This window comes from Salmo salar, chromosome 11 (assembly GCF_965601325.2).
Source record: "Salmo salar chromosome 11, fSalSal1, whole genome shotgun sequence".
NCBI lineage: Eukaryota > Metazoa > Chordata > Actinopteri > Salmoniformes > Salmonidae > Salmo > Salmo salar.
Genome location: NC_138301.1, coordinates 37,905,660 through 37,921,260, shown reverse-complemented (window position 1 = coordinate 37,921,260; position 15,601 = coordinate 37,905,660). Strand labels below are relative to the sequence as shown.

The 15,601-nt window shown below is 42.5% G+C and overlaps 1 protein-coding gene across 9 annotated transcripts; it reads left to right on the top strand.

Annotated features, from left to right (window-relative positions):
* The first annotated feature begins 5 nt into the window (after positions 1–5).
* On the top strand, positions 6–15,367 carry zfan6 (AN1-type zinc finger protein 6). Of its 9 annotated transcripts, none has more exons than XM_014127532.3 (7): positions 6–260; positions 7,904–8,061; positions 9,248–9,362; positions 10,635–10,735; positions 12,583–12,771; positions 14,171–14,302; positions 14,471–15,367. In XM_014127532.3, the coding sequence occupies exons 2-7, from the start codon at positions 7,911–7,913 to the stop codon at positions 14,617–14,619; spliced, it is 837 nt and encodes a 278-aa protein (XP_013983007.3). In that variant the 5' UTR covers positions 6–260; positions 7,904–7,910; the 3' UTR covers positions 14,620–15,367.
* The last annotated feature ends 234 nt before the right edge of the window (positions 15,368–15,601 follow it).

The window sequence follows — 15,601 nt, the reverse complement described above, 5'->3', positions numbered from 1 at the left end:
CGTGTGTCGGATTGTCTGTGACGTCACCACCAATTTTACAGTCGGAGTTGAAGTGAAAAAGTAACAAATAGACAGTGTCTGGTTGGGGGTAGGGAAGAGGCGAGAAAAGACGACCCAACAACACCGCGTAGAGTTAGCAAGCCTACAATCCTGGTTGTTAGATATCGTTAGTTTTTCCTACCTAGCTAGTCTTTTCCGAAGTCCAACAAAGTTATCGTGGGCTAGCTACTTACGAGTAGAAACGTAACGTTTAACAGAAGGTAAGGCAACGTCAGTTCAAACATGCTAGCTGGCTATCCAGTAGATGTCGCACAAACTTTTAACGATGCTTTGGATCTTTATTTAGCTACAGCATCTAATGTTCTGGTACAGCTAAGTTATTTAATTAACGTTAGTGTGACTATATATACACGATATACTATCCTGCCAGTGCTACTACGTTAGCTAGCTAGTTAATGTCGTTAGCTACTGTAACTGTATCATACAGTGTATGACCTCGGTCCTTGAAAACTAGGTTAGTGTCCACTTATCCAAGGACGGCTAGCCAGCACAAAACTTTAACACTTGATGCTAGCTAACGTTAGCTAGCTATCTTTTTTTTTTTTTTTAAATGTTACATTCCCTGTTTTAAAGTTGGATTTTTAACTATAATAGGTCAGTAGAGACGATAGGCAGTTAACTACATCAGAATCATGTTGATGTCAGCAACTTCTTAGACATACAGTAGATAACGTTTGCTTAACGTCACACGGATAAATGGCAGCTAACGTTACATTTACGTTATGGCTGGTGACAATTTGTTATTATACTTCTTTTCTGTCACTATTGTATGGGGGGGGTGGGGTGTATACTTTCACATACCCTGTCCAACCAGCTGTGTTTTTAAAAGGCTGTAAATGATTGACGTTTAATTTGTGCAAGACGATAATATATATGGGCGTGGTTGGCTAAACAAACAGCCAATGACAATGGATTATGTCTAGTCAGTTGAGTGTGTTCTGTTGTGGGATCATTCTACGTATGATGTCGGATCTAATCTGCTGGTGTAGAGACGAAGAAAGAGAGGAGTAGGAGAGGGGGAAATTGGTACGTTTCTTGAGGTTGGTCCAATACAAAGTTACATGATTGTGATAGACACCCATTTCAGGTTTATTCTCAACCAACGTTATTTGTCTCTGCCTAAGTTGCCTGTTACAAGTTTGCACTTATCCGAACAATACTAGGCACCGTTGAGACAAGCAGTAAAACCATAATACAGGCTAGGCTGGGGATTTATAACATTTTTCACGCAGTTCCGTGTGATTTTAATCGCAATTTACTACACTCACTGCAAGCTACTGTAAGAGCTCCTGACTAGGTTCATTGTTGCAAGTTTTCATTGTCTGATTTATATGTTTGGATAATGTTGATGGCAGCATTTATTTTCCCAGTTTGATATTGTAACTAATGTGCTTGGGACTAGGACAATCAAATAGCTTTTTTGACGTTATAGTACAATGCCCTTTGCTTTGTTGCATCTCAGAGCTTATATTGGACTATTTTGAGTCCCAATGGAGGAACCATACTTCCTCTGTTGCTGCTAGGTCCGTCTACTACTAGAGACCCAGTGTTGCTGTATCTGTAGCAAGACAGCTGTTCAGTTAAAATGATGGCACACTAGCTAAATAAACAAAGCCAATGGCAAATCGTAATGTAGGCTAACACCTGTGATGTCATGTGGATGTAGGCTAGCCTATCGCAATGGGTTTCTGTGACTTGGATAGTGTTGGCCTATTCAAACACTAGTAGGCTATTACCCCAGCCTATAAGAACAGTTATTGAGTTATATTTGTTCCCCCAAACCACATTATGCCATTTGAGATAAATGGAATCAGTTGGCAATAACAAGTCCCTGGCCGATACCCTCAGATTACATTCTTGCTAGTAGAGGAGAGAGTTCTTTCCACAGCCAAGGTGACGGTATCGGCCTATCTCTGTGAGAGTCAGCATGTAGCCTATAGTCATGTGTGACAGTCTTTGTTGAACTGGTTCACTGTGGTTGCACAACTAGGCCAGTGACATAACACTGTCCTTAGCCTATGCTGTGATGTGTGCAACAAGGCTTCAGCTGGAGTTCATACATTTGTTTTCCAGATTTCAGCTAAACTGAATGTGTAGGTCTACACATGTTTTGGCATTTATATAGGCCTTATGTCTCTTACCTGTTAGCTAAGACATGATTAGGGAAGATGTTCAGGCTAGTTTACATATTGGATTCCTCACCATGTTCGTTAAAGACACGTTACTGTACTGCGTAACAATGGCATGCCAGACCTAGTTTCAGCTCCAGGTAGGCCTAATGCTTGTTGTGTTCTCTGAATTATTCACCTCTCACCAGGGTCGAGTCCTAAATGGCACCCTATTCTCTATATAGTGCACTACTTTTGACCAGGACCCGTAGGGCTATGTAGGGAATACTATGGTGCCATTGTTTTGGACTGGAGCATCTCTCATTGGCCTGCTGTAAAGACAGTCCACATCGTTTCTATGTTCAACCTGAGAAAGTAGCCTGCTGTGTGTGAAGTCCACTTCTTATCGCTTCCACGTAGCATACTCAAGCTTGATCTGATTTCGGTCTATGCATTGATGCATTGATGACGTTTGCGTGTGTGTGAGTTTCTCTCTCACGTGTGTGTGTTTGTTTGGGATTGTTACTATTGTAGAGTTTAAATGGCAGATTACATAACATAATCTAGACTAGAGGAGGCCATCGTGAAATCTCACTGTAATTAATCTGGTGATTGGCATCAAGGGGGCAGGGGTAGAGAAATGGGGCAATGATTGGTGTAAAGAAGGGGAGTGAGGAGGGACTTCAATTACAGTAATATTGAGAAGGACAGAATGGAATGGTGCTGATCTGCGGAACCTGAGATCTGAGCCTGTATTTATCAAGTCTCAAAGTAGGAGTGTTGATCTAGGATCAGTTGAGCCTTTCAGATCATAATGAATCAAATTATTATGGACAGGCAGGATCTGATCCTAGATCAGACACTTCATAATAGTGGTCGACCGATTAATCGGAATGGCCGATTTAATTAGGGCCGAGTTCAAGTTGTCATAACAATCGGTATTTTTGGCCACCGATTTTATTTTTTATTATTTTTAATTTTTTATGGAAAAAAAAAATGTATTTTGTATTTTTTTAACACCTTTTATTTAACTAGGCAAGTCAGATTACGAACACATTCTTATTTTCAATGAAGGCCTAGGAACGGGGGTTAACTGCCTTGTTCAGGGGGGATTCGGGGATTCGTTTTTGCAACCTTCCGTTTACTAGTCCAATGCTCTAACCACCTGCCTTACATTGCACTCCACAAGGAGCCTGCATGGCAGGCTGACTACCTGTTACGTGAGGGCAGCAAGAAGCCAAGGTAAGTTGCTAGCTAGCATTAAACTTATCTTGTAAAAAACGATCAATCTTAACATAATCACTAGTTAACTACACATGGTTGATGATATTAGTTTATCTAACGTGTCCTGCATTGCATATAATCGATGCGGTTGCTGTTAATTTATCATTGAATCATAGCCTATTTCGCCAAACGGGTGTTGATTTAACAAGCGCATTTGCGAAAAAAGCACTGTCGTTGCACCAATGTACCTAACCATAAACATCAATGCCTTTCTTTAAAATCAATACACAGAAGTATATATTTTTAAACCTGCATATTTAGTTAATATTGCCTGCTAAAATTAAATTGTGTCACATCTCTAGCGTTCATTGCACGCAGAGTCGGTGTATATGCAACAGTTTGGGCCGCCTGGCTCGTTGCGAACTAATTTGCCAGAATTTTACGTAATTATGACATAACATTGAAGGTTGTGCAATGTAACAGGAATATTTAGACTTGGGGATGCCACCCGTTAGATAAAATTCGGAAGAGTTCCGTATTTCACTGAAAGATAAAAACGTTTTGTTTGAGAGATGATAGTTTCCGGATTCGACCATATTAATGACCAAAGGCTCGTATTTCTGTGTGTTTATTATATTATAATTAAGTCTATGATTTGATAGAGCAGTCTGACTGAGCGGTGGTAGGCACCAGCAGGCTCGTAAGCATTCATTCAGACAGCACTTTTGTGCGTTTTGCCAGCAGCTCTTCGCTGTGTTTCAAGCTGTTTATGACTTCAAGCCGGGTGTGTATAATTTGTGGAACGTTCCAACAGGAATCTATTCCAAAAACTTCGTAAATAACAAGGTTGCCAAAAAACAACTCATACAAAGTTGTATAGCGGCAGAATAAGATACCGGGTGGGGAGGGGTCTATTTCATTGTGTTTTTCACTCCTCACGTTTATTCCGAAAACTGTCTGTCCTCACTCTGGTTGCCTATTGACAAACATTAAGAATAAGCTCTGTGGTGAGTTGATGCCTATTCGGCAGCTAGTTAGCTAGGTTTGTATGTGTTGCTACTTTGTATGCGTTGTTGGTTGGCAACCTCTTACTTTACGTTTTTTGGAACAGGTTCCTGTTGGAACGTTCCACAAATTATACCCACCCCTTCAAGCCTATCAACTCCCAAGATTAGGCTGTTGTAACCGATGTGAAATGGCTAGCTAGATAGCCGGGTGCGCGCTAATAGCGTTTCAAACTCACTCGCTCTGAGACTTGGAGTAGTTGTTCCCCTTCCTCTACATGGGTAACGCTGCTTCGAGGGTGGCTGTTGTCGATGTGTTTCTGGTTCAAGCCCAGGTAGGAGCGAGGAGAGGAACAAAGTTATACTGGCAATACTAAAGTGCTTATAAGAACATCCAATAGTCAAAGGTATATGAAATACAAATGGTATAGAGAAATAGTCCTATAATTCCTATAATAACTACAACCTAAAATTTCTTACCTGGGAATATTGAAGACTCATGTTAAAAGGAACCACCAGCTTTCATATGTTCTGAGCAAGGAACTTAAACCTTAGCGTTTTTACATGGCACATATTGCACTTTTACTTTCTTCTCCAACACTTTGTTTTGCATTATTTAAACCAAATTGAACATGTTTCATTATTTATTTGAGGCTAAATATATTTTATTGATGTATTATATTAAGTTAAAATAAGTGTTCATTCAGTATTGTTTTTTTTTTTTTTAAACGGCCGATTTAATCGGTATCGGCTTTTTCGGTCTTCCAATAATCGGTATCGGCGTTGAAAACCATAATCGGTCGACCTCTACTTCATAAATACCGGCTCTGGATAAGTTGTATTAGTCGTATGTACAGGATACACATGGTATACACCGTCCAACGAAATGCTTACTTAGGACCTCTACATGTCTCTTCCATCAGTAGGCTATTTCAAATCAAAGGAGAAAAATCACACCGGCACGGCACAAATTCTGAACGTGGCACAGGACCTGAGCAAAAGGAGAGCCTATAGGTGGTCTATGGGTTCAGGCTGTAGCAATAGAAAGAGCGTGAATCTCAGCTCACTGTTAGCATGATCTTCATTGAGTTAACCTGCTGTTGTATCGCTCGCTTTCTTTTCACCGTGGTCATCTTGGTATTTCAGCCCCTCTGTGAGTGGTTGCTATCCACCCTGATTAAAGACAGTCCCTGAGATTACCACTGGATTATTCTCTCTCTCAAATCACTCTGTTTATGTAAAAGATAGAATTATGATGGTGAAGTCCATGTCACGATGAAGTCAAATGATGTCCTCTCCGTACTACCTTAAGAGCCCGGTACGATGCTGACAACACTTTGGCGTCACACGTCCACACTCTCTTAAACTTGTTATGCTTTCTGTATATTTTCCTATGCATTCTCAGGGTAGTGAAGCAGCCCTCCCTATCCTGTCTCCCATGGAGGAAATGGCAGTGTACTAAACCATACACCAGATGTCCAACCCAGCAGATGCACCATTACATCACTACTACCCAGATCAGTGTTACCATATCCAGGCTTAGTTTAGACTACGTCCCAAATGGCACCCTATTCCCTATATTTAGGCTCCTGAGTGGTGCAGCAGTCTAAGGCACTGCATCTCGGTGCTAGAGGCGTCACTACAGACACTCTGATTCGATTCCAGGCTGTATCACAACCGGCCGTGATTGGGAGTCCCATAGGGCGGCGCACAATTGGTCCAGCGTTGTCCGGGTTTGGTCGGTGTAGGCCGTCATTGTAAATAAGAATTTGTTTTTAACTGACTTCCCTAGTTAAGTACATAAAATATAGTGCACTACTTTTGAGCAGGGCCTAACATAATGTAATTTGGGATGCATCCTTATGTAGCTAATGCGACATTAGCAGAGTTTTCATTTCTGTGGCTTCTTAGATGTTTTAACATAGTAGCCTAAGTGTTACAAAGAGTGTAGGCTATCAACATGACTATGGAGCAGTAGCCTGTATCGAATTAGGCCTAATGCTGTTTCCCCGCACCGAAAATGAGGCCACATAGAATGTATTAGACCCAATTATATAGCCTAGTGCAGGGATCATCAACTAGATTCAGCCGCAGGCAGATGGTCAGGGGGCCAGAACCTAATTACTGTAAACTGCAAGAAGCCCAAACAGATAATTTGACTAATAGTCATTTCAAACCTTACTTACATTTGCGTATGATCACATATCTCTTTATTATGTGTGGAAATACTTTGGAAAATATCTCTAATTTAGAGCTGATTTGCTGGTGTTTTTAGTTTTTTGTCCCTTTTTCTTGCTCAGAAAACTTGGGGGGGCAAATAAATTGAACTGCGGGCTGCCAGTTGGGGAACCCTGGCCTAGCTAACCCTGTTAGCCTACGCCGAGGCTGTATTTGACCTGTAGTTAGTCTCTCTGCTCTCTAGTCTCTCTGTCCCGAGGCTGTATTTGACCTGTAGTTAGTCTCTATGCTCTATTCTCTCTGTCTCTAGGCTGTATTTGACCTGTAGTTAGTCTCTAGTCTCTCTGTCTCTAGGCTGTATTTGACCTGTAGTTAGTCTCTAGTCTCTCTGTCTCTAGGCTGTATTTGACCTGTAGTTAGTCTCTATTCTCTCTGTTTCTAGGCTGTATTTGACCTGTAGTTAGTCTCTCTGTCTCTAGGTCACCCATATCCAGTTGTACTGGTGACATAAGCAGCCTCATTCCCTACCCCTCTACTTCTCTTCTCTCAAGTCTGTGTCAGCCTGTCACTTGTTATACAGGAGAGTAACTGTGAGGCTTAGGTTTCTCATCTGATTTTTAATACAGCACATTTTAACTCTGCACTTAGGCTATATGTAGTTTTGGCTGCCTTACAAGGGCAGGCTGGCCCAGAGAGAAACAGAAGTGAGCGTTACACCATACACACTCAGCAGTCGGTCAGAGATTGGGCGTGACCAAAGACACAGATTAGTAGTAGCTACTTTTATCTTCCACTTTCAGCAATTAACCTACATAGGAGAGCTATGTGTTAATATCAGATAGCCTAAGTACCAGTGATGATACATTTTCAGTGCTTGGGTCATTGTGTTGCCATAAAATGATCCAGGGCATCGTGATGCAACAAACAACTTCTAGAACTTGAGTCCAAGTCTAGGGAATTGTGACCAACTTGTTTTGGTTTACACCACTTTCAATGCTACAGCCGGCTGGCTAGAGATTGTCTTCTAATCTTCCTTCCTTCCGGTCCTGTGTGTCTCAGTTGGTAAGAGTATGGCACTAGCAACACCACAGTTGTGTTCAATTACCACAAGGATCACACACTTTTATCCAAGGTGACTTTTAGAATAAGTGGGTGCTAAGTGGTATAGCCTTTTGCAGCAGCACACTGGGCATCTCCGCTCTCTTTTCAAGAAACTAGCCTTTGGCTTTCACCAATACCTAAGCATTTTTTAGACCTAGGCAGCAGCCAATCCTGAAATGGCGTGATAGCCATATTGACCTTTGAACTCTCCCCTCTTGACCTCCACAGGAGGGACATGGCCCAGGAGACCAACCAGAACCAAGGGCCGCTGCTCTGCACCACGGGCTGCGGTTTCTACAGCAACCCGCGAAACAATGGCATGTGTTCGATGTGCTACAAGGACTTCCTCCAGAGACAAAACAACAATGGACGAGTCAGTCCACCAGGTGAGTAGGAAAGAAATTCCACAGAGCTTTCCAGTATCTTATTGATCATTTAGTTAATCAATCAAAAAAGACCTGTTAGACCAAAATATTGACACTGACCTTTTTGACTGAGTGAGCATGATTTCTGGTGTTTGGGACTTATTATTTCACAATGAAGTCAGTTTACAAAAAACGACTGAAGTTTGTTTGAAAGACTAATGATAGCGACAGTAACTCCAGACCGTGACTGTAACTTTAGACAGTGTCTCATTTGAGTGAGTGACTTTTGCCACAGATGATCCATTATATTGAGCAGATACCCAATTAAAAGAAATGTGTTAAAAATGGAAGGCAGTCAGGAGGAGGTAAGATCAAGTTGGCCCATTCTAGCCAATGAGAGGGCAGATGCCTGTATGAACAACAGGCACAACTCCAATAGAAGGTGTTGTTTCTCTGAGTTTCCGGGATGTCATGTATCCTACTTATATCAGTACACTCGTAACAACCTAAGCATTATAAAATGTAAATTCCATCAAATAAGCCATTACATTTTATGTTAATCAAATTCTACAAGGGGCGAAAGAAATGCACACCTATTTAGGTGAGGTGCTGGCTAGCGGAGTAGAACACCCGTTTAGGCGAGGTGCTGGCTACCGGAGTAGAACACCCGTTTAGGCGAGGTGCTGGCTAGCGGAGTAGAACACCCGTTTAGGCGAGGTGCTGGCTAGCGGAGTAGAACACCCGTTTAGGCGAGGTGCTGGCTAGCGGAGTAGAACACCCGTTTAGGCGAGGTGCTGGCTAGCGGAGTAGAACACCCGTTTAGGCGAGGTGCTGGCTAGCGGAGTAGAACACCCGTTTAGGCGAGGTGCTGGCTAGCGGAGTAGAACACCCGTTTAGGCGAGGTGCTGGCTAGCGGAGTAGAACACTTGAAACATTTAAAGGAGAGCCCACACTCTAGGAGCTCAGATCCAATAATTTAATAACCTAATATCCAACGTTTCGACCGACAAGCTGTCTTAATCAGGGTAAGATTCTATCAAATTCTACACTCATTGACCTACATCCAAAAACTCCTTGCTTGGTGAGTGATAAATAAAACTGCCACCTGCTGGAGAAGACAGATTTTTGGGCCCAGTTGTCCCTCTCGCTTTGCCTCTTCCTCTCCGTTTTGGGACTGCTCTGATGTAAGCGTGTGTTGTCGTTGCAGTGTCGTCCTCGGCGGCGGTTAGCAACCTGGGGGAGTCCCTCCTAGCCCAGTGCTCAGAGAGCAGTACTGTAGACGTGCCGTCAGCCACGACCCACACAGCCATCAGGATGAACAGGTACAGTAGGTATAGAGCTACTCTTCTCTGAAACACGCTACAAGCATGATCACACCTCCACCACACCACCACCATGTCTATGGTGTAGCTGCCAAGCCAGCCATGCAACATACAGTATAGGATACACAGGCCATGTGGAAATGATTGTAATAAAGTAGCCTATGTGAAACGTAGGTACACTAGATGTATACAGCCCTTTCTATAAAGATGTAGTTATTACTGTACGTACGCAATGCCCCAAAAAAACACATGGCAATCCTGCATACTTGCACACCAGTTTATAATTGTGGGGCTGCACACGTCTGTGTATTTCTGCTACGCAATTAAGTAGAATCATTTTGCGTCGCTATTTGTAGTTCTTGCATTGCTTACTACGTACGGTCAAGGCTAGTATTACGGTGGATTATTATTATTTTAAACCTGGATCATTTATTTCCTGTTACAAAATTCAAAGATGTTGTGTCATTTTAAATTAGTGTGTCAATCATGAAGTGGTTTCTCTGTGGAAGGGAAGGTTATTTTTGCACCATGGTCTTCCTCTATCCCATTGAAGTACAGTACAAGGAAGTCAATCATCACGAGTTCTGTCTGAATAGTGTGATGTCATCTCCCTGGACGCTTCTGCCTCTTCTAAGATTCCACTTGCCATGTCCGTTTCCCTCCCAGTGTGTGTGTTAACCACAGAAGGTGTCTTATCTAATGAGCTCTGTCTTTGTCTATCTGTACCATACCTAGCCTGCTGAAATCTACAGGGACACTGTTTTCTCAAACACACAGAAAATGATTTGAAATAAAAAAAAATCACTGTCTAGAATTGAGTACTGCTCATTTCTCTACAGTCGTTACGGTTTTATCCATTTAATACACTTTTTATTGCTTCAACATTGAAAGCTTGTAGCTCTATCTATAACCACAGAGACCCTATTATGAAGCCACAGTGGACAGCTGCCACTAAGTCTTTCTGGATAAGAGCGTCTGCTAAATGACTCGTGAATGCCAGTCGTTCTGACTGAGGTGGGCATTAGTGGTGAAATGCTTTGTAATATGATTGCCATAGTTGATGACAATGAGCTGCATGTCATTGGATTTTACAGTCAGTTTTCTTCCTTCAGTGCATTTTCAGAAAAATCCTGAGTAGGATTAAATTGAAGTCTTCAAGTGCATCATTTTCATAATACTGTATATAACTAGTCTAGTCTTCTAATCTAGACTACCAACTGATGGATCATGCTTTAGGCTAATTGAACACTTCCATTTTTTTTCTTCTTCCAGGGTTGTATCTAGCCAGTCATTCTTAACGGCAGCACCAGCTACTCATTCAGAAGAGGAGAGTACAGCCACGTCTGAAGACCTGAAAACAGAAGAGATACAGGGTGTGTATTACCAGCGCGTTTCACACAAACCTTTTCTTATAGGGATGAGTCGATCCTCATTTGAGATCTGCACGTGTAACTCACATTTCTGTGCTAGATGTCATTGACATGAATGCACAATTTACACATTGTTTTCTCATTGACATCAATGCATGGTTTACATAAAAGACTTGAGTTATGCAGGCGAATCTCAAGTTAGGATTCAGACAATAGTGCTGTTGCTTTGGTACCCTCTCATGTTCCTGTGAATAGCCTGAGGTCTCACACACACACACCAAATGCAGGCTCACTACCATGGGAACCCTTCACCTCATACCCTCTTGCAGTCAATCTCAGTCCGTGGGGTGGTTTTACACACAGACACACATTGTTGTCCCATCTCTATTAGCTTAGAGATCGGTAGTAGAGAAAGCCCAAAGATCAGCCTAGGGATTTCAGGAAGGATTTCAGACACAATCCTCTCCTGCTGGATTACAGTTACACTGGTTCTCTAGTGTTTCTGTCTACCCTCTTCTAGAACAGTTACACTGGTTCTCTAGTGTTTCTGTCTACCCTCTTCTAGAACAGTTACACTGGTTCTCTAGTGTTTCTGTCTACCCTCTTCTAGAACAGTTACACTGGTTCTCTAGTGTTTCTGTCTACCCTCTTCTAGAACAGTTACACTGGTTCTCTAGTGTTTCTGTCTACCCTCTTCTAGAACAGTTACACTGGTTCTCTAGTGTTTCTGTCTACCCTCTTCTAGAACAGTTACACTGGTTCTCTAGTGTTTCTGTCTACCCTCTTCTAGAACAGTTACACTGGTTCTCTAGTGTTTCTGTCTACCCTCTTCTAGAACAGTTACACTGGTTCTCTAGTGTTTCTGTCTACCCTCTTCTAGAACAGTTACACTGGTTCTCTAGTGTTTCTGTCTACCCTCTTCTAGAACAGTTACACTGGTTCTCTAGTGTTTCTGTCTACCCTCTTCTAGAACAGTTACACTGGTTCTCTTTTCAAGTATTCGTTTCGGTATTTCACTATGGGATACGCCCCCAGCATTTGTGTGATATATAGCACAGGGCAGTCGGTCGTCAGGATAAGCTTGTCTGGCAATACGGGACTCAGTATATCCCATAGTGAAATACCGAAACTAATAGTTGAAAGAGAACTATAGGTTACGACTGTAACCCCGGTTCTCTGATAGTATGAGTCAGGTATTTCACCAGAACACCCTCCTTGCATGAGCAGGGAAGAGGTGTGGCTTATTCGTTAATGGCTCAGATATGTTGCGTTGGGCTCTTTATAGGGTAGGAGGGACACCCTTTCCTGACTCGCACGTCTCGACGTCCAGCCAATCATGGCTGGCGTAGTGTAATACGGCTTCTGACGAATACGCTGGGGGCGTATCCCATAGTGAAATACCTCACTCATACTATCAGAGAACCGGGGTTACAGTCATAAGCTATAGTTCTCTAGTGTTTCTGTCTTCTAGAACAGTTACAGTACAGACACCCAATTCAACATTTGTTAAAGAGGAACTGTGTTAGAAGGGTAGAAAATACCCCAAAGTGTTTTAAGCTTTGTCTTGAATTACAAACCAGTTGCTAAAGTTTGAGTGTGTATGTCCCTACGTGTGTGTGTCTCTGTGTGTCTCTGTGTCCCTACGTGTGTGTGTGTCTCTGTGTGCCTACGTGTGGGTGTATGTCTCTCTGTGTGTGTGCCTACGTGTGTCTGTGTGTGTGTGTGTCTCTGTGCCTTCGTGTGTGTGTGTGCCTACGTGGGTGTATGTCTGTGTGCCTACGTGTGTCTCTGTGCGTGTATGTCTGTGTGTGCCTACATGTGTGTGTATGTCTCTGTGTGTGTGTGTGCAGAGCGAGCACCATGTAGAGCAGCTGTAGAAAGTGAACAGCAGGAGCCCAGCACAGCAGGTAGCTCAGGGACTCGCCCTAATAGACAGGACAGTCAGCCAATGAGAAGCCAGGACAGAAAGTCAGTCAGAAGGCCTGCCCCAGAGGACAGCTCTCGCAAGAGGAAGCTAGAGGAGTCAGATGGAGAGAAGGGTGAGTGAGGACAATCGCGACAAATGGCACCCTTATTCCCTATTTCTGACCATTGCCTATGGGGCCTAAAGTAGTGCACTACTGTGTGTATAGGGTGCCTTTTGGGACGCACACAGACAGAACAGACGCTGTCAATGGTTGTTATAATGACTTATAAGCTTTTAGAGGGGATTGAGTGAGTTCTAGAGAGCGGTGAGAGTGAGAACAGCTGCTAGCTGCTTCCCCTGTACCAAGGGTGACCAAAACCTGGGTCGTATTCATAAGTGCACACCGTAGCAAAACGTTTTGCGATGGAAAACGAAAACAAGTGTTTCTTACTGGACAAGTTCAGGTACTCCCCGTTTCGGTACATTTCCTTCCGTTTGGTTTCTACTTAATCCCAATGGCTACCTTTCCTTATCTCCTTTCCTCCACGACCACTTATCTTCCATGTCACGATGGGTGAAAGGGTATTGTAGAAACCCCATCCAGTACTATTCACAGGTAATGAAGAAAGGACACTCTTTGAGAGGACCGGGACACAGTCCCAATCTTCAGGCCCCTTCTAAAAATCATCCCTTCATATCCATATGGTCAAGACTGTACAATATGGGTTTTGTATCAACTTAAAAAGGACACGTGTGTGTGTGTATATAAAAAATGTTTACTTTGTTAATAGGAGGAAAAAATATCAAGAAACGAACAATAAAGGAACTGGTTAGTACTTTAACACTTCATTCTTACAGTTGAATGTTTACTGTGTGAATACGTTTACCCAAAGGCAAGTACTGGCACCATGCAATAACCCAGTCACTTCTGTTGTGTTGTGACTTCTCTTCACCATGACAGGGAAAGGGCGCTGGCTTTGTGCCAGATAAACTAAGCTTTTCTACCCATTATGTTCAAAAGTGAAGAAAAACAAATGCGTTGTAAAAATGTCTGCATTTTTCGGCTGTTTTTTTATTTCCTACTGAAAATATGTTAAGTGGCAACAAGCATAGTAGGCTTTCGCTTCGATCACATGACAGCGTCCTTGCGCAAAATAGTGCGCAACATCTGGATATGTATGCGCCGAAAGTTCAACATTCACCTTCTGCTACCATTTCTGTCATGTCGTCTACACAGACAGTTTGACACATCGATAAATCCAACGTATGCACCACACCGAACGCACTGCAACTGCCTCTGCAATGCAATGCTGCAGGGCAAACGCAGCGTTTTCATTGGAAATGAATGTTATCCTGGTGTACCAAAATGCAATGACGCTGTCGGTGTGATGGAAGCGTTAGTCTGTAGCACAGTGAAATGTAGTGCCATCACCTGAAAAGCATGGGTATTGGCTATTCCTTTAAAGCTGCAGTAGTATTGCTGAGCTGAGAAGGCGAGACTGTAAAGTTGTTGTTCTGTGTGATCCATCCAGTGTCTGTATCGGTATCCGAGGACATGGACCAGGCCTCGGTAGACGGACTGGACAAACCCTCGGACTCAGACGAACCCAAAGCCGCCAGGAAGAATCGCTGCTTCTCCTGCCGCAAGAAAGTCGGCCTCACGGGTAAGGTTCTGACACATTCTCCTGTTGGCTTAGTGAAGTGACTTAATAGTTCCCATTTTCTCGCTCTGTCTCTCTCTGTGTCTGTCTCTAAGTACTTGATATCCTGGAGATACATTTGGCGATCAGCCATTTTTTTTCACCTTCAAACTCTTCCGTCTATGTACCCAGGCTTCGACTGCAGATGCGGCAACGTGTTCTGCAGCATGCACCGGTACTCAGACGTTCACAACTGCACCTTCAACTACAAGGCCGACGCAGCGGAGAAGATCAGGAAAGCGAACCCTGTCTGCGTCGGGGAGAAGATACAGAAGATCTGAAAACGGGTTTGCCGCGAATCGATGTCCACCCGGAAGTCTGCGGTTTAGATTAACCATTGACCACCTTTTTGTTTCTCCGTTTCCTCTTTTGATTTGAAGTTGTTTATGTGAGCAACGCTCCATTCCCATCGGACCCTTTAAAATCATGCATGCCAGCTGCAAAAAAATAATATTTGTAAATGTATTTTTACTTAACCTGTTTCCTTTTGTAGTTTTAATTATTTTATCCCTTAAATGTTGTGGTTTATGAAAAACCGGAAGATTTAAAGTTACAGTATTTAGATTGATTAATTGGGCTTTAATTACTTTGTTGGGTACTACTGGAAAGGCTGTGCTTTTCTGGTGTTAAAAAAAAAAAAATACAAAAAACAAGCATGTTAAAAAGCCTGAAGGATCTTTCCATTCCTCCTTTTGGACTGTATGTTGCCTGACAAAGGACGGAACAGGTTGTGTTTTACATTATCAGCGAGAGAGCAGAAACCAGGATTGTGCTGTTGCTCCCAGACCTTTTTGTATAATTGAGTCATTTTAAAGACTCTGTGATCTGCTGTGTAAAAGAGTTTATGTTTATCATATGATTATGAATAGCCTGTATGCATGTTTCCGGTTGTGCGTTTGAGGATTATAAAGTTCATTTATGGGTGCACAGGAGTATGACCTGAATCTATTGTTCTGTATTTATGTTAGTTTATTCACTGTCTTAACTTTGATCTGAATAAAGCTCTAACACATTTTTGAAAATTTGAAACATTATGCATTTGGTACAATTTTCTCAGAAACCAAATGAGGTAAGGTCCAAAAAGTGGTTTTCGATGTTAATAAGTACTGTCATAATGCCTTTACACAGGCAGCCCAATTCTGGTATTTTTTTATCACTCATTTGCATTTTGACCAGTCAGATCAGCCCTGAAAAATATGACTGAAAAGATTTTATGTGATTGATCAAAATGCCAATTATTGGGAAAAAGATCAGAATTGTGCT

Excerpts from the sequence above, each read along its gene's own strand:
- zfan6 (XM_014127528.3), top strand. The coding sequence starts at position 7,911 with ATGGCCCAGGAGACCAACCAGAACCAAGGGCCGCTGCTCTGCACCACG. Across the intron at positions 8,062-9,247 it reads TGGACGAGTCAGTCCACCAG|TGTCGTCCTCGGCGGCGGTT; the intron begins GTGAGTAGGAAA and ends TTGTCGTTGCAG. Across the intron at positions 9,372-10,634 it reads AGGATGAACAGGTACAGTAG|GGTTGTATCTAGCCAGTCAT; the intron begins GTATAGAGCTAC and ends TTCTTCTTCCAG.